This window comes from Diaphorina citri, unplaced genomic scaffold (genome assembly GCF_000475195.1).
Source record: "Diaphorina citri unplaced genomic scaffold, Diaci psyllid genome assembly version 1.1 scaffold601, whole genome shotgun sequence".
Taxonomy (NCBI): domain Eukaryota; kingdom Metazoa; phylum Arthropoda; class Insecta; order Hemiptera; family Psyllidae; genus Diaphorina; species Diaphorina citri.
Window position 1 is genome coordinate 120,695 of NW_007378035.1, and position 17,869 is coordinate 138,563.

The following is a 17,869-nucleotide window of genomic DNA, read 5'->3' on the forward strand; positions in this document are numbered from 1 at the left end:
GTCTGGTAATACTTTGACAACTTTAGGATTACAGTTGTTAGACTGCTCTATATTTGACTCAGAATTGACCAAATCATGGATTAAGTCATTCTTGGCTCCATTTGTGCCGTCGATTGTCCGGTTGGGATTTCCGGCAATATTGTCAAAGGGTTCGGACCGGTTTTTAGTTTGGATGTCTAGCACAATGCTATCTACTTCGATGTTGACTTTGTGGAGTGGTGAGGAAGTAACCTGAAACAGAATAATATGGGTAAAAAATTTAATGTATGACAAAAGACCCAAAACACCAAGTTTTCAAAGAAATGTTCCACAAAAACGGGCAAAAACTACTTTATGCACTAATGGGTTAATTCAACTTTATTTACATAAATATGTAAACAATTACATATTTATGTAAATATTTCTGTCGATAAAATCCAAAAATAAAGTTAAACCCGCAGAGAAAAAAGTTAAAAAAAACTCCAATTTTTTACTATTTTAGGATTAAAAAATCGAGATATCTCTTTATGGCATTCAAACTTACCAGAAGCATCAGGTTTGCTATCCAAGACAACATAAAGATCTGGTTCTGCCTACCCATACTGAATCACTCTTCCAACACCCGAAATAATATTATATGTGATAAGAATAAGACTAATAAGTATAAAAATATTTTTTCAAACTACTTAATTTTCAATAAAAATATGTTTTTCCATGTGAAATAATGATCCACAAGAGAGACTAGTGACTGATCTCTTGATGTTGTTCCAAATGGTTCGGTGGTGGTAATTACCCTTAGAATTAGCTGGGAGGGTAGCCTGCCTGTCTTGGACGCGCTAGGTCGCGGGTTTGAGTCCCGCCCGCGCCGCGGCGGATTATATCCTAAACAGATAAGGTTCGTTCTCGGCACGGCTGGCTTTCTAATTTTATGTCTTCCTTCTCTCTTCGCTTTTGGGACGATAAGACCTTAGCAGTTACAGTTCCCTCAAATAAATAAATAAATAAAAATAATAAACACGGAGCTTTTATCAATATGGTTTTTCAGCAGCTCGCGTTTCTTTTTCAGATGAAAGTAAAATCAAAAATTAAATCAATAATAGTATGAAGTAATGGAAGTTGAAATAATAGAGGTTCTACTGTACTTACATCTCTATACTTTTGTACTTATATATATATTTATACTTATATCAGACATGAATTTTGTTTATTTTGAATTTTGACGAAGGTGGGCGATCATGAACAGAATAGTATTGAGTTTCTTTTTTCATAATATGTATTGTGAAGGGTCTTGTGAGAGTTGCAATATAAACTAAAGGCCCGTTTACACGCTATGTCTTATCGTGCGTTTTGTCTGATAGATAAAAAAAAAGGCTAAAACGTAGAGTGTAGACAGCAAGACGTATGTCTTATCGCAAGGATTCGCAATAATCTTCTTCTTCTTTTTCTTCGCCTTTTCCCGTGTACAGACGGGGTCGGCGTTTTTCACCAGCCTCTCAATCAGCCCTAACTAGGGTGATTGCTTTGGGCTGACATTTGGTTTTGGCTACAAATTTTACGAGTGGATGCCCTTAATAATGATAATAAAAAAACGTGCACAAAACTTGCGTACCTACTATTGCCTTGAAGGTACGAAAATGTACAATACGACGTAGAGTGTAAACGGGCCTTAAAACTAGGGTCTATCTGTCAGAGGTTAAAAAACATGAGATGGACTTGTATACCCGGGGACTTCTTTCTTTACTCCACCTCCTAACAAAATTTCAAAGTCGCTCCTGGCGTTCGAACAGCCGTCTTCCACACTTTCTTCAAGGCCCGTTTACACGCTACGTCTTATCGTGCGTTTTGTCTGATGGATAAAAAAGGCTAAAAAGTAGAGTGTATAAGACAGCAAGACGTACGACTAGTCGCAGGGATTCGCAATAATAATGATAATAAAAAACGTACACAAAATTTGCGTACCTACTATTGCCTTGAGGGTACGAAAATGTACAATACGACATAGAGTGTAAACGGGCCTTAAAACTAGGCTCTATCTGTCAAAGGTTAAAAATAACATGAGATGGACTTGGAGACCCGGGGACTTCTTTCTTTACTCCACCTCCTAACAAAATTTCAAAGTCGCTCCTGGCGTTCGAACAGCCGTCTTCCACACTTTCTATTGAAAAACCAGGTAGGAACATAAACAAGCACAAAAAGAGAAGGGAGGAGAGGGAAGAAAGAATGTAAGAACAATACACGCGGGGAAGAAGAGAGGGGGAAAGAAGGGGAAGAAAGAAAGGGCAAAAGAAAGGGGAGAAAAGACGTGGTTCTTGAGAAGGGAAGGATTGGGAGGGAAACAAGAAATACCTACAGAAAGGTGTGAAGGGAGGGAGGTAAGAGGGATATTTTGGAACCTAAAAAAAAATCCCCTCTCTCCCAGTGAGTCCCACCTCAAAATATGATTGATGACTGCTTTAACAGAGAAAGAGATGAGGAAGAATGTGTGGAAGAAAAAGAGGGAGAAAAGATGGAAAGGGAGAGATGGAGGGTGTGGAATTAGAATGAAGAAATAAGGACTAGAGAGTAGTAGACGGGAAATGAGAGATAGGAAAAGGAGTGGAGAGGAGGTGGGAAGAAGCGATAAAAAAAGAGGAATAAGTAGAAGAAAGAAGAGATATAAGGAAGAGAGAGAAGGAGGGAGGAGGCAGAGGTTTCTGTGGAATTCATTGAAAATTATTACTTTACCTACCATTCCTTACAATTTACCTCGGTAGATAACAATTTTGGAGGTTTACCTTACATTTGATGAGACCACAATACCTTCGTTTTTCAAGATTGCCAAGTTTTTTCAAGCTTTTATTGTAATAGATCTCGTCGAAATCTAATGTCCTGAGAATTGCGAACTCTTTATTTGTGTCTCTATACAATGTATTTAATTTTCTATTAAATTTGGTCGAAATATCAACCTTACTTTTGCCAACCTTACAATTTTTAAAGGAGCCTTACCTCTTGGGGTCAACTTTGAAAGGAGTTCTGTGGATCAACTTTGAAAGGAGGACCAAATAGTATTAACTGCTATATTATACAGAACTCCTATCAAACTAGCCTTGTGTTCACCACTGACGACTCTTTCTCTTCCTACCCCTTTTTCCTCCTTCTTTTTCCCCTCTTCATATTCCTCCCTCCTCTTTATCTCTTTTTATCTTCTTCCTCCTCTTCCTCCGTTTTCAAATGGAAAATTCATTTCCACTCTGAAAATTTGCCCGAAGACCTAGACGAATTTCCAGTAAATGGATAATTGGATGCCTTCACAGAAGCTGCAACGGAGTTTGAGTAAATAACGAAATTACTGACCTCTCAGTGAGTTTACGATAGTTGTTTTGATTGTATTTCTTGTTGAGTTTGTTTGAATGTTAATGAAATGTATCGCGCAAAGGACTTGACTGTATGAAATCTACGCTCAGAAGGAGAAGAAATATATTTATATCAGACATGAATTTTGTTTATTTTGAATTTTGACGAAGGTGGGCGATCATGAACAGAATAGTATTGAGTTTCTTCTTTCATAATTTGTATTGTGAAGCGTCTATTGAGAGTTTCAATATAAACTAAAGGCCCGTTTACACGCTATGTCTTATCGTGCGTTTTGTCTGATGGATAAAAAAGGCTAAAAAGTAGAGTGTAGACAGCAAGACGTACGTCTAGTCGCAGGGATTCACAATAATAATGATAATAAAAAACGTACACAAAATTTGCGTACCTACTATTGCCTTGAGGGTACGAAAATGTACAATACGACATAGAGTGTAAACGGGCCTTAAAACTAGGGTCTATCTGTCAGAGGTTAAAAATAACATGAGATGGACTTGTAGACCCGGGGACTTCTTTCTTTACTCCACCTCCTAACAAAATTTCAAAGTCGCTCCTGGCGTTCGAACAGCCGTCTTCCACACTTTCTGCATACCCCGTATGAAGAAGAACGCGTTAGTAATAATAATATCGAAAGAAGAACAAAGTTTCTAATCAGATCAGCACCCGACAAAAGTTCCGACCATAAATTTTAGCATGGAAAAAAAAGGAGGAAGAGAGAACGTAAGAAAAAGAAAGAGAGGGATGGAGGGGGAGAGAGAAAGAGAAAGACAAAAAAGGGGGGAGGGAGGCAGAGACAGAAAGAGAGAGGGAGAGAGAGAAAGAGAGTGAGAGTAAGAATGGGAGAGAGAGAGAAAGAGAGTGAGAGTAAGAATGGAAGAGAGAGAAATAAAGAGAGTGAGAGTAAGAATGGAAGAGAGAAAGAAAGAGAGAGAGAAAGAGGGAGAGTAAGAAACAGGGAGACAGAGAGTGAGAGAGCTGATACACGGTGTTACGCAGAGCTGAGCCAGCTGACGGTTAGAACTGAGCCAATGCAGCCAATGTGATAAGGGCTTGAGCCTATAGGTAAGAGAGAAAAGGAGGCAAGGAAGAGTGAGGAAAAACAGGAGAGTGAGAGAAAGGAAAAGAGAAAGATATAGAAAGGGCGAGTTATAGGAGAGAAAGAAGACAGGAAAGAGAAGCAGAAGGATAGGGAAGGGGAGAAAGGAAGAGAAGAAAGAGAGATGATAGAGGAGGGAGAGAGAAAGGGAGAAAAGGACAGGATAGAAAGAGGAAAAGAGAGAAGAGAGACAGGAGAGAAAGGGAGGGAGAGAGATAATAGAGGGAAGGAGAGAGGGCAATAGAGATGACATTGGGATAGACAGGGATAGAAAGAGGTCATACTCTTATTTTGTCAGTTCCAGAAAGATAATATTACCAGTCCAGGCACTAATATATTTATACTCTTATATTTATGTACTTATTCCATATACTTGTATCTATGTATTTTTACTCATATGTCTATGTACTTATTTCATATACAGTAGAACCTCGATTATTTCAACTAATTGGGACCGGGGGTAGTTGAATTGATCGAGGTTGAAATGATCACTTTCTATGATTTTTCCTCTGATAATGTCCTTTGAAAGATAGAAATAAGCAAATGGATTTTGGAGTTTGTTCCCGAGATATTGACGTTTTTTAGTCCCCCCATAAGAAATACACGGGGAACACGCTTTGAGGCCAGGAACATAAACAAGCACAAAAAGAGAAGGGAGGAGAGGGAAGAAAGAAAAATGTAAGAACAGTACACGCAGGGAAGAAGAGAGGGGAGAAAGAAGGGGAAGAGAGGGAAGAAAGAAAGAAAGGGGAGAAAAGACGTGGTTCTTGAGAAGGGAAGGATTGTGAGGGAAACAAGAAATACCTACAGAAAGGTGTGAAGGGAGGGAGGTAAGAGGGATATTTTGGAACCTAAAAAAAAAAATCCCCCTCTCTCTCCCAGTGAGTCCCACCTCAAAATATGATTGATGACTGCTTTAACAGAGAAAGAGATGAGGAAGAATGTGAGGAAGAAAAGGAGGGAGAAAAGATGGAAAGGGAGAGATGGAGAGGGTGTGGAAGTAGACGGAAGAAATAAGAGAGGACTAGAGAGTAGTAGACGGGAAAAAGGAGAAATGAGAGATGGGAAAAGGAGGGGAGAGGAGGTGAGAAGAAGAGATAAAAAAAGAGGAATAAGTAGAAGAAAGAAGAGATATAAGGAAGAGAGAGAAGGAAGGAGGAGGCAGAGGTTTCTGTGGAATTCATTGTAAATTATTATTCTACCTACCGACCTACCTACATACCTCGGTAAATAACGATTTTGGAGGTTTACCTTACATTTGATGAGACCACAATACCTTCGTTTTTCAAGATTGCCAAGTTTTTTCAAGCTTTTATTGTAATAAATCTCGTCGAAATCTAATGTCCTGAGAATTGCGAACTCTTTATTTGTGTCTCTACACAATGTATTTAATTTTCTATTAAATTTGGTCGAAATATCAACCTTACTTTTGCCAACCTTACAATTTTTAAAGGAGCCTTACCTCTTCACAAAATAATAATAATAAATCATAAGTAAAAGATAACGACGTAAAAAGAGAGAGAGGGAGCAAGGGAGATAGAGAGAATCAAATAAATAAAGATAAAAAATCAAGAAAGAAGGGCGCAAGGGGAGACTAGGAGGAGGGGAGGCAGGTAAAACGAAAGGAGGAAGAGGAGAAAGAAGAAAGAGGGACAGAGAAAAAGAAAAGATAAACGAAGGCAGAAGAGCAACTTTATGGATGAAGGAGTTGGAAGAAAGAGAGGAAAGACATAGAAGGAGAAAGAGGAGAGAGAAAGAGAAAGGAGAGTGAGAAAAATAATATTATCCTATTACACATTTTTAGCTGACACGGCAAAAACGAAGAGAGAAAAAAGAGATAAAAAAGTTTGAGTTTCGTTCTTTCTACTTAGAGTAGGTACCTAGATATTTTCTGTCAAAGTATACAGGGTGGGTAAAAAGTAGGTAGCCAGGTATGTAAATAGGTAGAATAACTTGAAAGAAGAGGGAGAAGAAGAAAAAATAAGAGAAGAAAAAGGGAAAAAGGAGAAGAAGAAGAAGAAGGAGGAGGAGGAAAAAGAAGAAGAAGGAGAAAAAGAAGAAGAGAAGAAGAAAAAATAAGAGAAGAAGGGAAAAAGAAGGAGAAGAAGAAGAAGAAGAGGGAAAAAGAAGGGAGAGTAGAAGAAGAAGAAGAAAAATAAGAAGAGGGATGAGAAAGAAAAGGAGAAGGATGAGAAAGAGAAAAAGAAGAAAGGACAGGATAGGAGGAAGCCAACCGTTCCGAGAACGAACCTTACCGGTTGAAGATAAAGTTCGCCCCGGGCGGGAATCGAACCTGCGACTTATCGCTTACAAGGCAGACAACCACAACCTGAGTTAAAACTTCGCGCGTCTGCCTTGTAAGCGCCAGGTTGCGGGTTCGATTCTCGCCCGGGGCCGATTTTATCTTGAACATATAGGGTTCGTTCTCGGAACAGCTGGCTTTGTTCTGTCCTGTCCCCTTTCTCTCTTCGATTTCGGGACGATAAGACCTTGGGCTGTTACAGTTAGATCCCTCTATCAAATCTCTTAAAAAAGTAATTCTTTTGTTTGATACAGGTTTGTAAAACAAGTATTATTGTGAATATTTTTTGTGCCCTTTTTAAAACACCCCGTACACGTACAAGTTTATACTTATAAGAGGTGTTTTTCTGTTTTGCTTGTCAAAGTATTTCAAGCAAAGGACGAGTTGTTATCTTCTGACATTATTGACACTTCGAGGAGCAATGGACAGGATAGGAGGAAGCCAGCCGTTCCGAGAACGAACCTTACCGGTCGAAGATAAAGTTCGCCCCGGGCGGGAATCGAACCTGCGACTTATCACTTAAAAGGCAGACAACCACAACCTGAGTTAAAATTTCGCGCGTCTGCCTTGTAAGCGCCAGGTTGCGGGTTCGATTCACGCCCGGGGCCGATTTTATCTTGAACATATAGGGTTCGTTCTCGGAACAGCTGGCTTTGTTCTGTCCTGTCCCCTTTCTCTCTTCGATCTTTATCTTCTTCCTCCTCTTCCTCCGTTTTCAAATGGAGAATTCATTTCCACTCTGAAAATTTGCCCGGAGACCTAGACGAATTTCCAGTAAATGGATAATTGGATGCCTTCACAGAAGCTGCAACGGAGTTCGAGTAAATAACGAAATTACTGACCTTTCAGCTCTCAGTGAGTTTACGATAGTTGTTTTGATTGCATTTCTTGTTGAGTTTGTTTGAATGTTAATGAAATGTATCGCGCAAAGGACTTGACTGTATGAAATCTACGCTCAGAAGGAGAAGAAAAAGAAGACGAAGGAGAAGAGGGGGAAAAAGAAGAAGAAGAAGAGGGAGAAGAAGAAAAAATAAGAGAAGAAAAAGAAGGGAAAAAGAAGGAGAAGAAGGAGGAGGAAAAAGAAGAAGAGGGATGAGAAAGAAGAGAAGGATGAGAAGGAGAAAGAGAAAAAGAAGACGAAAAGGAAGAAGAAGAAAAAGAAGAAGAGGGGGGAGGAGGAGGAGAAGAAGAAAAAGAAGAAGAGGGAGGAGGAGAAGAAGAAGAAAAAGAAGAAGAGGGAGAAGAAGAAAAAATAAGAGAAGAAAAAGGGAAAAAGGAGAAGAAGAAGGAGGAGGAAAAAGAAGAAGGAGAAAAAGAAGAAGACGGAAAAAGAAGGGAGAGTAAAAGAAGAAGAAGAAGAAGAAGAAGAAAATTAAGAAGAGGGATGAGAAAGAAATAGAGAAGGATGAAAAGGAGAAAGAGAAAAAGAAGACGAAAAGGAAGAAGAAGAAGAAGAGGGAGGAGGAGAAGAAGAAGGAGAAAAAGGTAAAAAACAAGGGAAGAAAAAGGAAAAAAAGACGAGGAAGAAGAAGAGGGGAAAAAAAGAGGGAGAAGAAAAAGAAGAAGAGGGATGAGAAATAAAAGGGAGAAGGAAGAGGAGGAGAAAGACGTAGTAAATAGGGATAAAGAAGAGGATAGTGGGATAGTGGGAAGGTATTAGGGTCGGGAGATATTATGTGACCAGACTTGAAATATTCGGCAGGATTAGGGAATTAGGGATAGTGTCGGTGGCACCACGAAATTTGTCCTCCCACTACAAAACCTATACTACCCTAAAACCTATTTATTCTAATTAATGGATTTGGTATGCTAATTTTTACTTTCCATTACATCGAGTGTAGGGAACCTATACTATACTGTGTACGTACAATAGAATATACCCTGCTTATACTGCCAGAATGAGACTGAAAAGTCCCTTTTTGATTTACGTCCCCTAATTAGAAACTTTTTTGAGGAGGTTTGATAGAGGGAACTGTTTTATCGTCCCGAAATCGAAGAGAGAAGGAAAACAGGATAGGAGAAAGCCAGCCGTTCCGAGAACGAACATTATCCGTCCAGGATCTACCCCGCGCCGGGCGGGAGGTGTTTTTCTGTTTTGCTTGTCAAAGTATTTCAAGCAAAGGACGAGTTGTTATCTTCTGACATTATTGACACTTCGAGGAGCAATTATTGACAGGGGGGAATGAGCTTTACAATACCCCCCCGTACTGTAGCGCCTTGGAAGCAGTGGCGTAGACCTCACTGAAAGGGTTAAATAGCTTTTTGAACTACTCAAAGGGTTAATCTAAAGATTCTAAAAAAATAGATTGTCGATTTCCGCCCAGAGAAGACATTTTTTTTTCAGACTGCTGGGGTCTGGGGTAAAGGGACTTTTTAGTCCTATTCGGGCAGGATAAACAAGATACCTATCACCCTACACAGATAGGGTTCGGCTGGCTTTCTCCTATCCTCTTTTCCTTCTCTAATAGATCAGTTGCGCTTACTTGGGTGATGTTTCAAAGTCATAGAGCAGGAAAAATGAGGACCAACGGAATTTTTCTTTTTCAAAATTGTATATCTATGTACGTAAAAAAATAAACATCTCGGATCTATTTATATCACAATCTCTACTCACCTCTCCACTCTACCTACCTCTCCAGGCAAACGAAGATTTAATGAATCCTGATTGAGGCGATTGAGATAAGCATAGAGAAAAGTGTTACAAGAACAGAAGGAGGGGAAGAGAAGAGAACGCGAAGAAGAGAAGAATAGAGAAAGGTGTTAAGAGAAAGGAAGGAGGGGAGGAGAGGAGGGGAAAGAAGCAAACGAAGAAAAAGAGGAGAGGAGGAGAAGAATAGAGAAGCTTTTTTGGGAGATTCACCCCTCCTTTTCGTGGCATTCCCCTTTTTAGGTATAAGGAGGGAGGAAAAAAGGGGGAGATTTTTCTGAGGGTCTTTTTTATAGATTTTCCCCTTTTCTGAGATTCCCTCCTTTTCTAGAAGCCCTTTTAGAGATTCTCTCTTTTTTAAAATCCCAATTATAGGTAAATAGGAGGGAGAAAAAAGGGAAATTTTCGAGAGTCCTTTTCTGAGATCCCCAATTTTAGAAAATGAGAAAGTAAAAAATCGGGGAATCCAAATCCCTATGGGTAAAGGGAGTTGGGATCTGACTCATTGAATGTGCAGGTAGATTACTGAAAACAGCAGTTCCTTTTCATAACTCACTCCTTCACACATCCCATGTATTTCCGAATAGGGGTCACTTGATTCCCAAGAGAACATCATTTGATAGACAACTTTGACGTCACGGCATACGCTCCCGTAGGCGATGACGTCACATCAAATGTCCCGAGCAAAGCTCCCTCGCAGGCAACGCATTAATGTGTTTGTGCGCATTTCTGCGCAGTTCTTTCTGCTCTTCCGCTAGCGCGCTCGCATAGTGGCGCTACCTAACGGACAAAAAAAAACAACTGCGTAAAGTCTGACGTCACACATATAAACATATTTGAACTCTTTCATTAGAACGGAAAATAAAAATTGAATTTTCGACCTTTTACAGTTATTTTTTCGGAGTTTTGACCTCAGATTTGGATTTTTCCCAGCTTTTTACATAGGAATCGACCATTTATTTATAATTTTTACCCATTTGCAACTGCTCCATTGATTTTGGGGCGATAAGCACGATATTGGTAATGTTCCCTCTATAAAACTTCTTGCACAAAAAAGTAGATGCTTTACGAGTATTAATTTGGTAGGCAATTATTTTATTTATTTTTTGTTTGTCATAGATAAAATAATTGTTTCCTTATTGCACCATCGGGTGTTAAAGCGCCTAAAAATAGAATCGATCCTTCGAATGTCTTGATTCTTTGAACTTATTTGGTCTTCTTAACCGAATCAACATCAAATACGCCTTCCAAATACCTTCTCTTCAGTACCACCCAAGTAGGTTCGTCATTGAAATTTCTCTTAAACCCTCCTTGTCCTTTGGAAAAGTCCATGCTGATCTGACCTAACAGATTGATACTGGGATTATTGTTGAGTCTTTTGATATTTGAGTCGATGTCATTTTTGACTCCATTTGTTCCAGTTATGGTTTGGTCTGATTCATTAAGGGTGATAGGGTCACACTTGTTAGTTTGCTCAATATTTGACTCAGAATTGACCAATTCGTTGGCGTTATTTTTGATATAACTCGCTCTATTGAAGGCATTTTCTGGTAGTACATTGACAACTTTAGGTTCAAAGTTGTTAGACTGCTCTATATTTGACTCAGAATTGACTAATTCTTTCATTGCGTCATTTTCGCCTCCATTTGCTCCAGTAATGGTTTGATTTGGTAATACTTTGACAACTTTACGGTCGCAGTTGTTAGACTGCTCTATATTTGACTCAGAATTGACTAATCCTTTTATTGCGTCATTTTCGCCTCCATTTGCTCCAGTAATGGTTTGGTCTGGAAATACTTTGACAACTTTAGGTTCACAGTTGTTAGACTGCTCAATATTTGCCTCAGAATTTACTAATTCCTTGATTACGTCATTTTTGACTCCATTTGTGCCGTCAATTGTCCGGTCTGGATTTCCGGCAATATTGTCAAAGGGCTCGGACCGGTTTTTGGTTTGGATGTCTAGCACAATGCTATTTACTTCGATGTTGACTTTGTGGACTGGTGAGGAAGCAACCTGAAACATAATAGAATTTCATTTAAAAAAAGTCAATAAAATGTGTGGACGGACTGCCCAAAGTTTGGATTGCTGAAACGACACAGCATACTTCTCAGACAAAACTGGTTCAAAAACATTTCGCCAGCCTAGTTAGCTTAGTTGGTAATGCGTCTGCCTTGTAAGCGCTAGGCTAACAAGGCAGACGCACTACCAACACTACCAACTAGATGGTATAATGTTCGTTCTCGGAACGGTTGGCTTTCTCCTATCCTTTCTTCCTTCTCTCTTCGATTTCGGGACGATAAGACCATAGCAGTTACAGTTCCCTCTGTCAAACCTCTTAGGAGGGAGAGAGAGAAAGGGAGAAAAGGACAGGATAGAAAGAGGAAAAGAGAGAAGAGAGACAGGAGAGAAAGGGAGGGAGAGAGATGACAGAGGAGAGAGAGAGAGGATAGAGAGAGGAAAAGAGAGAAGAGAGACAGGAGAGAAAGGGAGGGAGAGAGAGAAAGGGAGAAAAGGACAGGATAGAAAGAGGAAAAGAGACAGGAGAGAAAGGGAGGGAGAGAGATGATAGAGGGAAGGAGAGAGGGCAATAGAGATGACATGGGATAGAAAGAGGTCATACTCTTATTTTGTCAGTTCCAGAAAGATAATATTACCAGTCCAGGCACTAATGTATTTATACTCTTATATTTATGTACTTATTCCATATACTTACACCTATTTACTTGTATCTATGTATTTTTACTCATATGTCTATGTACTTATTCCATATACAGTAGGACCTCGATTATTTCAACTAATTGGGACCGGGGGTAGTTGAAATGATCGAGGTTGAAATGATCACTTTCTATGATTTTTCCTCTGATAATGTCCTTTGAAAGATAGAAATAAGCAAATGGATTTTGGAGTTGAAATAATAGAGAGTTGAAGTAATGAAAGTTGAAATAATCGAGGTTCTAGTGTACTTACATCTCTATACTTATGTACTTAGATATCTTATCTTATATTATAAGAACAGGATCCATTCACTCATTCACAGTTCACACACTGATCGCTCTATCTCGAGAACCACAACACCTAGAAACAATAAAGAAAAGACATCCCAATTTTTCTCCAAATTTTGACTTTCAAAAATCGAGATATCACTTTATGACATTCAAACTTACCAGAAGCGTCAGGTTTGCTATCCAAGACAACATAAAGATCTGGTTCTGCCTACCCATACTGAATCAATACCCGAAATAATTATATGTGATAAGAATAAGCTAACAAGTATAAAAATATGTTTTTTAAACTAATTTTCAATAAAAATATGTTTTTTCATGTGAAATAATGATCCACAAGAGAGACTAGTGACTGATCTCTTGATGTTGTTCCAAATGGTTCGGTGGTGGTAATTACCCTTAGAACAACCTAACAGGTCGTAAAGAAGGGTTCTCGCACACTGGAATCGTAGGCCAGCCACTTACTATCAGGTAGACCTGACAGGTACACCTGATCAGGTCCGCAAGTCAAGTCTACGTGATACCTGATGAGCACACACACACACACACACACACACTATCAGGTAGACCTGACAGGCGGACTTGATCAGATGTACATATCTCTCAAGTCTATCTGATAGTTGAGTGACTGGATGTAGTTGCATGACTCTCTATCATACTATGGCGCTACGCTTCCCAAGTGCGACAGGCCTTGCACCTCCCTACCCATATATTCGATAGGAACACAAGGCAAACACTCAGAGAGTAAACACATTAGGAGAAAGGTAAACAGTAACCTATTACACCGTAGGCCAGCCACTTACTATCAGGTAGACCTGACAGGTACACCTGATCAGGTCCACAAGTCAAGTCTACCGGATACCTGACGAGCACACACACACACTATCAGGTAGACCTGACAGGCGGACTTGATCAGGTGTACATATCTGTCAAGTTTATCTGATATCTGTCAAGTTTAATGAGTGACTGGATGTAGTTGCATGACTCTCTATCATATTCCTAGGTTTAGTTTTTCGGGCGACTACGCGCTACTATGGCGCGACTACGCATCCCAAGTGCGACAGGCCTTGTTCCTCCCTACCCATATATTCGATAGGAACACAAGGCAAACACTCAGAGAGTAAACACATTAGGAGAAAGGTAAACAGTAACCTATTACAATTCAAATATATATCTCATATTAGATTGCGGGGGTGAAGGGACTTTTCAGTATCGATGCCCACGTATAAATGAGGTATTTTCTACGAATGAAATTTGACAAATGGATTCCGTTTTGGAGAAGCTGTACTCAATACAGGCCACCTTATCGATATATTAGATTGCGGGGGTGAAGGGACTTTTCAGTCTCCATGCCCGTATAAATGAGGTATTTTCTACGAATGAAATTTGACAAATGGATTCCGTTTTGGAGAAGCTGTACTCAATACAGGCCACCTTATCGAGATGAAAATGTACGGAAAAACAACAATATCAATTAAAATATACATATACGAGTATACATAGCCCATAACAGCCTGTTTGCTTAAAAGCCCTGTTAAGCCTATACAAATGAAATGGAACTCAGGCTGTTAGCTTAACAGGACTTCTAAGGGCTGAAAAAGTATTGGTGAAATCCAATCCAGGTCTTTTCTGTTAGAACAAACTAGGCTAATGGTTGGATGACACGAAACCAGTAGGCAGGCTGGATATAGCCTTGTATTTTGGAGGGTTTCAGCAGCTATTATTCAGAAGTTCTGTGGGTCAACTTTGAAAGGAGTTCTGGGGGTCAACTGGTATACATAGCCCATAACAGCCTGTTTGCTTAAAAGCCCTGTTAAGCCTATACAAATGAAATAGAACTCAGGCTATTAGCTTAACAGGACTTCTAAGGGCTGAAAAAGTATTGGTGAAATCCAATCCAGGTCTTTTCTGTTAGGTTAGAACAAACAACCGCCGCGCCGGCCGTCGGCGGCCCGCCGGCCGTTACTAGGCTAATGGTTGGATAACACGAAACCAGTAGGCAGGCTGGATATAGCCTTGTATTTTGGAGGGTTTCAGCAGCTATTATTCGAAAGTTCTGTGGGTCAACTTTGAAAGGAGGACCAAATAGTACTGCTATATTATACAGAACTCCTATCAAACTAGCCTTGTGTTCACCACTGACGACTCTTTCTCTTCCTACCCCTTTTTCCCCTCTTCAAGGGAGGAGGAGGAAGAACAAGAGGAAGAAGAAAAAGAAGAGGTGGAGGAAGAAGAAGGAGGAAGAAGAAGGAGAAGAGAAGGGGGAAGAACAAGAGGAAGAAGAAAAATAAGAGGTGGAGAAAGAAGAAGAGGAAGAAAGGGAGGAAGAAGACAGAGGAGAAGAAGGAGAAGGCGAAGAAGAAGAGGAAGAAAAAAGAGGAAGAGAGAACGTAAGAAAAAGAAAGAGAGGGATGGAGGGGGAGAGAGAAAGAGAAAGACAAAAAGGGGGAGGGAGGCAGAGACAGAAAGAGAGAGGGAGAGAGAGAGAGAAAGAGAGAGGGAGAGAGAGAGAGAAAGAGAGTGAGAGTAAGAATGGAAGAGAGAGAAAGAAAGAAAGAGAGTGAGAGTAAGAATGGAAGAGAGAAAGAAAGAGAGAGAGAAAGAGGGAGAGTAAGAAACAGGGAGACAGAGAGTGAGAGAGAGAGGGGGGAAGGAGAGATAGAAAGAGAACGAGAGAGAGTGTGAGAGAGAACGAGAGAGGAAGGAGAGAGAGAAAATAAAGAAAATATAACGCAGGAATGATACTGGAAGAAAAAGTAATAATAAAATAACACAATAAAAAATGTGAATAAGAGAGAGTGTGAGAGAGAACGAGAGAGGAGGGAGAGAGAGAAAATAAAGAAAATATAACGCAGGAATGATACTGGAAGAAAAAGTAATAATAAAATAACACAATAAAAAATGTGAATAAGAAAGTGAAAAAGAACCGGAGGGGGGGAAAGTAACAGAAAAAGAAATTGATAACGAAGTGGAATTTGATAAAATAATAAAGATGATGAAGAGGAGGAAGAAGAAGAGGGAGGAGGAGGAAGAACAAGAGGAAGAAGAAAAAGAAGAGGTGGAGGAAGAGGAAGAGGAAGAAGAAGAAGAAGAAGAAGAAGAAGAAGAAGAAGAAGAAGAAGGAGGAGGAGGAGGAGGAACAAGGAGGAGGAAGAAGAAGACAGAGGAGAAGAAGGAGAAGGCGAAGAAGAAGAGGAAGAAAAAGGTGAAACACGATAGCCCTCTAGAAGTGTCAGAAGAATAAAGATGATGAAGAGGAGGAAGAAGAAGAGGGAGGAGGAGGAAGAAGAAAAAGAAGAGGTGGAGGAAGAGGAAGAAGAAGGAGGAGGAGGAACAAGAAGGAGGAGGAAGAAGAAGGAGAAGAGAAGGAGGAAGAACAAGAGGAAGAAGAAAAAGAAGAGGTGGAGGAAGAAAGGGAGGAAGAAGACAGAGGAGAAGAGGGAGAAGGCGAAGAAGAAGAGGAAGAAAAAGGTGAAACACGATAGCCCTCTAGAAGTGTCAGAAGAAATGGAAATTTACATTGGGGGAAGAAGAGGAAGAAAAAGGTGAAACACGATAGCCCTCTAGAAGTGTCAGAAGAAATGGAAATTTACATTGGGGGAAGAAGTGAAATATGGGGCACAGTACAAACCAGTGACGTATCCATGGAAGCTGGGGGAAGGACCGTTTTGCCTTCCCCTCTATATTTTCTTCGCTTGGCATGATTCATGATTCAAATGGGATTATAGGTTCCTAAATTTCTGGCAGGTGCCCCCTTTCCATTACCCACCAGGGGTGGATGGAGGGACTACTTGAAATAGGTTCCCCTTCTAAAAATCTAACGACGCGCCACTGACAATACACTAATGGAAGGGGAAACTAGGACAGGGAAATGGAATAAGGAGGCAATCTCTGGAAAATATCCTCATGGATTTTCAATTTTCATCCTTAAGGTTATCTCTTCGATTTCGGGACCGTAAGAACTCCGTTACAGTTTCCTCTGTCAAGGACCGTTTTCCCTTCCCCTCTATCTTTTCTTCGCTTGGCATGATTCATGATTCAAATGGGATTATAGGTTCCTAAATTTCTGGCAGGTGCCCCCTTTCTATTACCCACCAGGGGTGGATGGAGGGACTACTTGAAATAGGTTCCCCTTCTGAAAATCTAACGACGCGCCACTGACAATACACTAATGGAAGGGGACAATAGGACAGGGAAATGGAATAAGGAGGCAATCTTTGGAAAATATCCTTATGGATTTTCAATTTTCATCCTTAAGGTTATCTCTTCGATTTTGGGACCGTAAGAACTCCGTTACAGTTCCTTCTATGAAACCTCTCTCGGAAAAAAATGAGTTTTCATGGCAAATAGCTTCCTAGTGAGCCAGAAGACCAAAAAACACAACCCCGACCCAAAGTTGTGACTTTGCCGAGAAATGAATAGCTCACCCACCCCTAAAGGGGATTTAGCTAAAAATACCGTCATGGCCGACCGCTGCGTCCGCTGCGCTGGCAATATTAATTTTCGCTAAACTCTCTCAAGAAATCTTCAGAATCTTCAGATCTGAGAGAAATGTTTAATTTTGTTTACATTCATCCACCATACTCTAGAATTTTAATATCTTTATTTCTGATGAGGGTGGTATAGTTTAATCTGGCAAATTTTCTCACCGTCAGCAAAAAAAAAAAAAAATTTCCCTTCCCCTCTATCTTTTCTTCGCTTGGCATGATTCAAATGGGTTTATAGGGTTCCTAAATTGTTTATAGGTTCAATTCCCGGCAGATGCCCCCTTTCAATCACCCACCAGGGGTGGATGGAGGGACTACTTAAAATAGGTTCCCCTTCTGAAAATCAAACGACGCGCCACTGACAATACACTAATGGAAGGGGACAATAGGACAGGAAAATGGAATAAGGAGGCAATCTCTGGAAAATATCCTTATGGATTTTCAATTTTCATCCCTAAGGTTATCTCTTCGATTTCGGGACCGTAAGAACTCCGTTACAGTTTCCTCTGTCAAACCTCTCTCGGAAAAAATGAGTTTTCATGGCAAATAGCTTCCTAGTGAGCCAGAAGACCAAAAAACACAACCCCGGCCCAAAGTTGTGACTTTGCCGAGAAATGCATAGCTCACCCCTAAAGGGGATTTAGCTAAAAATACCGTCATGGCCGACCGCTGCGCTGGCTATATTTATTTTCGCTAAACTCTCTCACGAAACCTTCAGAATCTTCAGATCTGAGAGAAACGTTTCATTTTGTTTACATTCATCCACCATACTCTAGAATTTTACAATCTTTATTTCTGATGAGGGTGATATAGTTTAATCTGGCAAATTTTCTCACCGTCAGCAAAAAAAAAAAGATATATAAATAGGCTACGCTTACCTAAACTGAGTTTATCTTATAAATGCTGATGCTTATCGTTCATGAAAACGAACATTTTTTTTTTTTTTTTTTTTTTTTTTTTTTTTTTTTTTATTTTTTGTCTTTTTTTAGTTTTTTTTTGAAA

The 17,869-nt window shown here is 39.9% G+C and overlaps 2 protein-coding genes across 4 annotated transcripts in view; one reads left to right on the forward strand and one right to left on the reverse strand.

Moving 5' to 3' along the window:
• LOC103510459 overlaps positions 1-17,869 on the forward strand; it is a 60,522-nt gene that overhangs the window by 16,768 nt on the left and 25,885 nt on the right. The window lies entirely within an intron of this gene.
• LOC103510457 (H/ACA ribonucleoprotein complex subunit 3) overlaps positions 1-17,869 on the reverse strand; it is a 40,243-nt gene that overhangs the window by 183 nt on the left and 22,191 nt on the right. Inside the window, exons 1-2 of one of the 3 annotated variants that reach the window (XM_017444586.2) lie at positions 12,543-12,690; positions 10,440-11,391 (exon numbers count right to left, since the gene is read on the reverse strand). In XM_017444586.2, coding sequence (XP_017300075.1) covers positions 10,582-11,391; positions 12,543-12,599 — 867 coding nt within the window. In that variant the 5' untranslated portion in view covers positions 12,600-12,690 and the 3' untranslated portion in view covers positions 10,440-10,581. Of the gene's footprint in view, positions 232-10,439; positions 11,392-12,542; positions 12,691-17,869 lie in introns of those variants that run through there. The other 2 variants (XM_017444588.2, XM_008475120.3) reach the window with 2 other exon arrangements.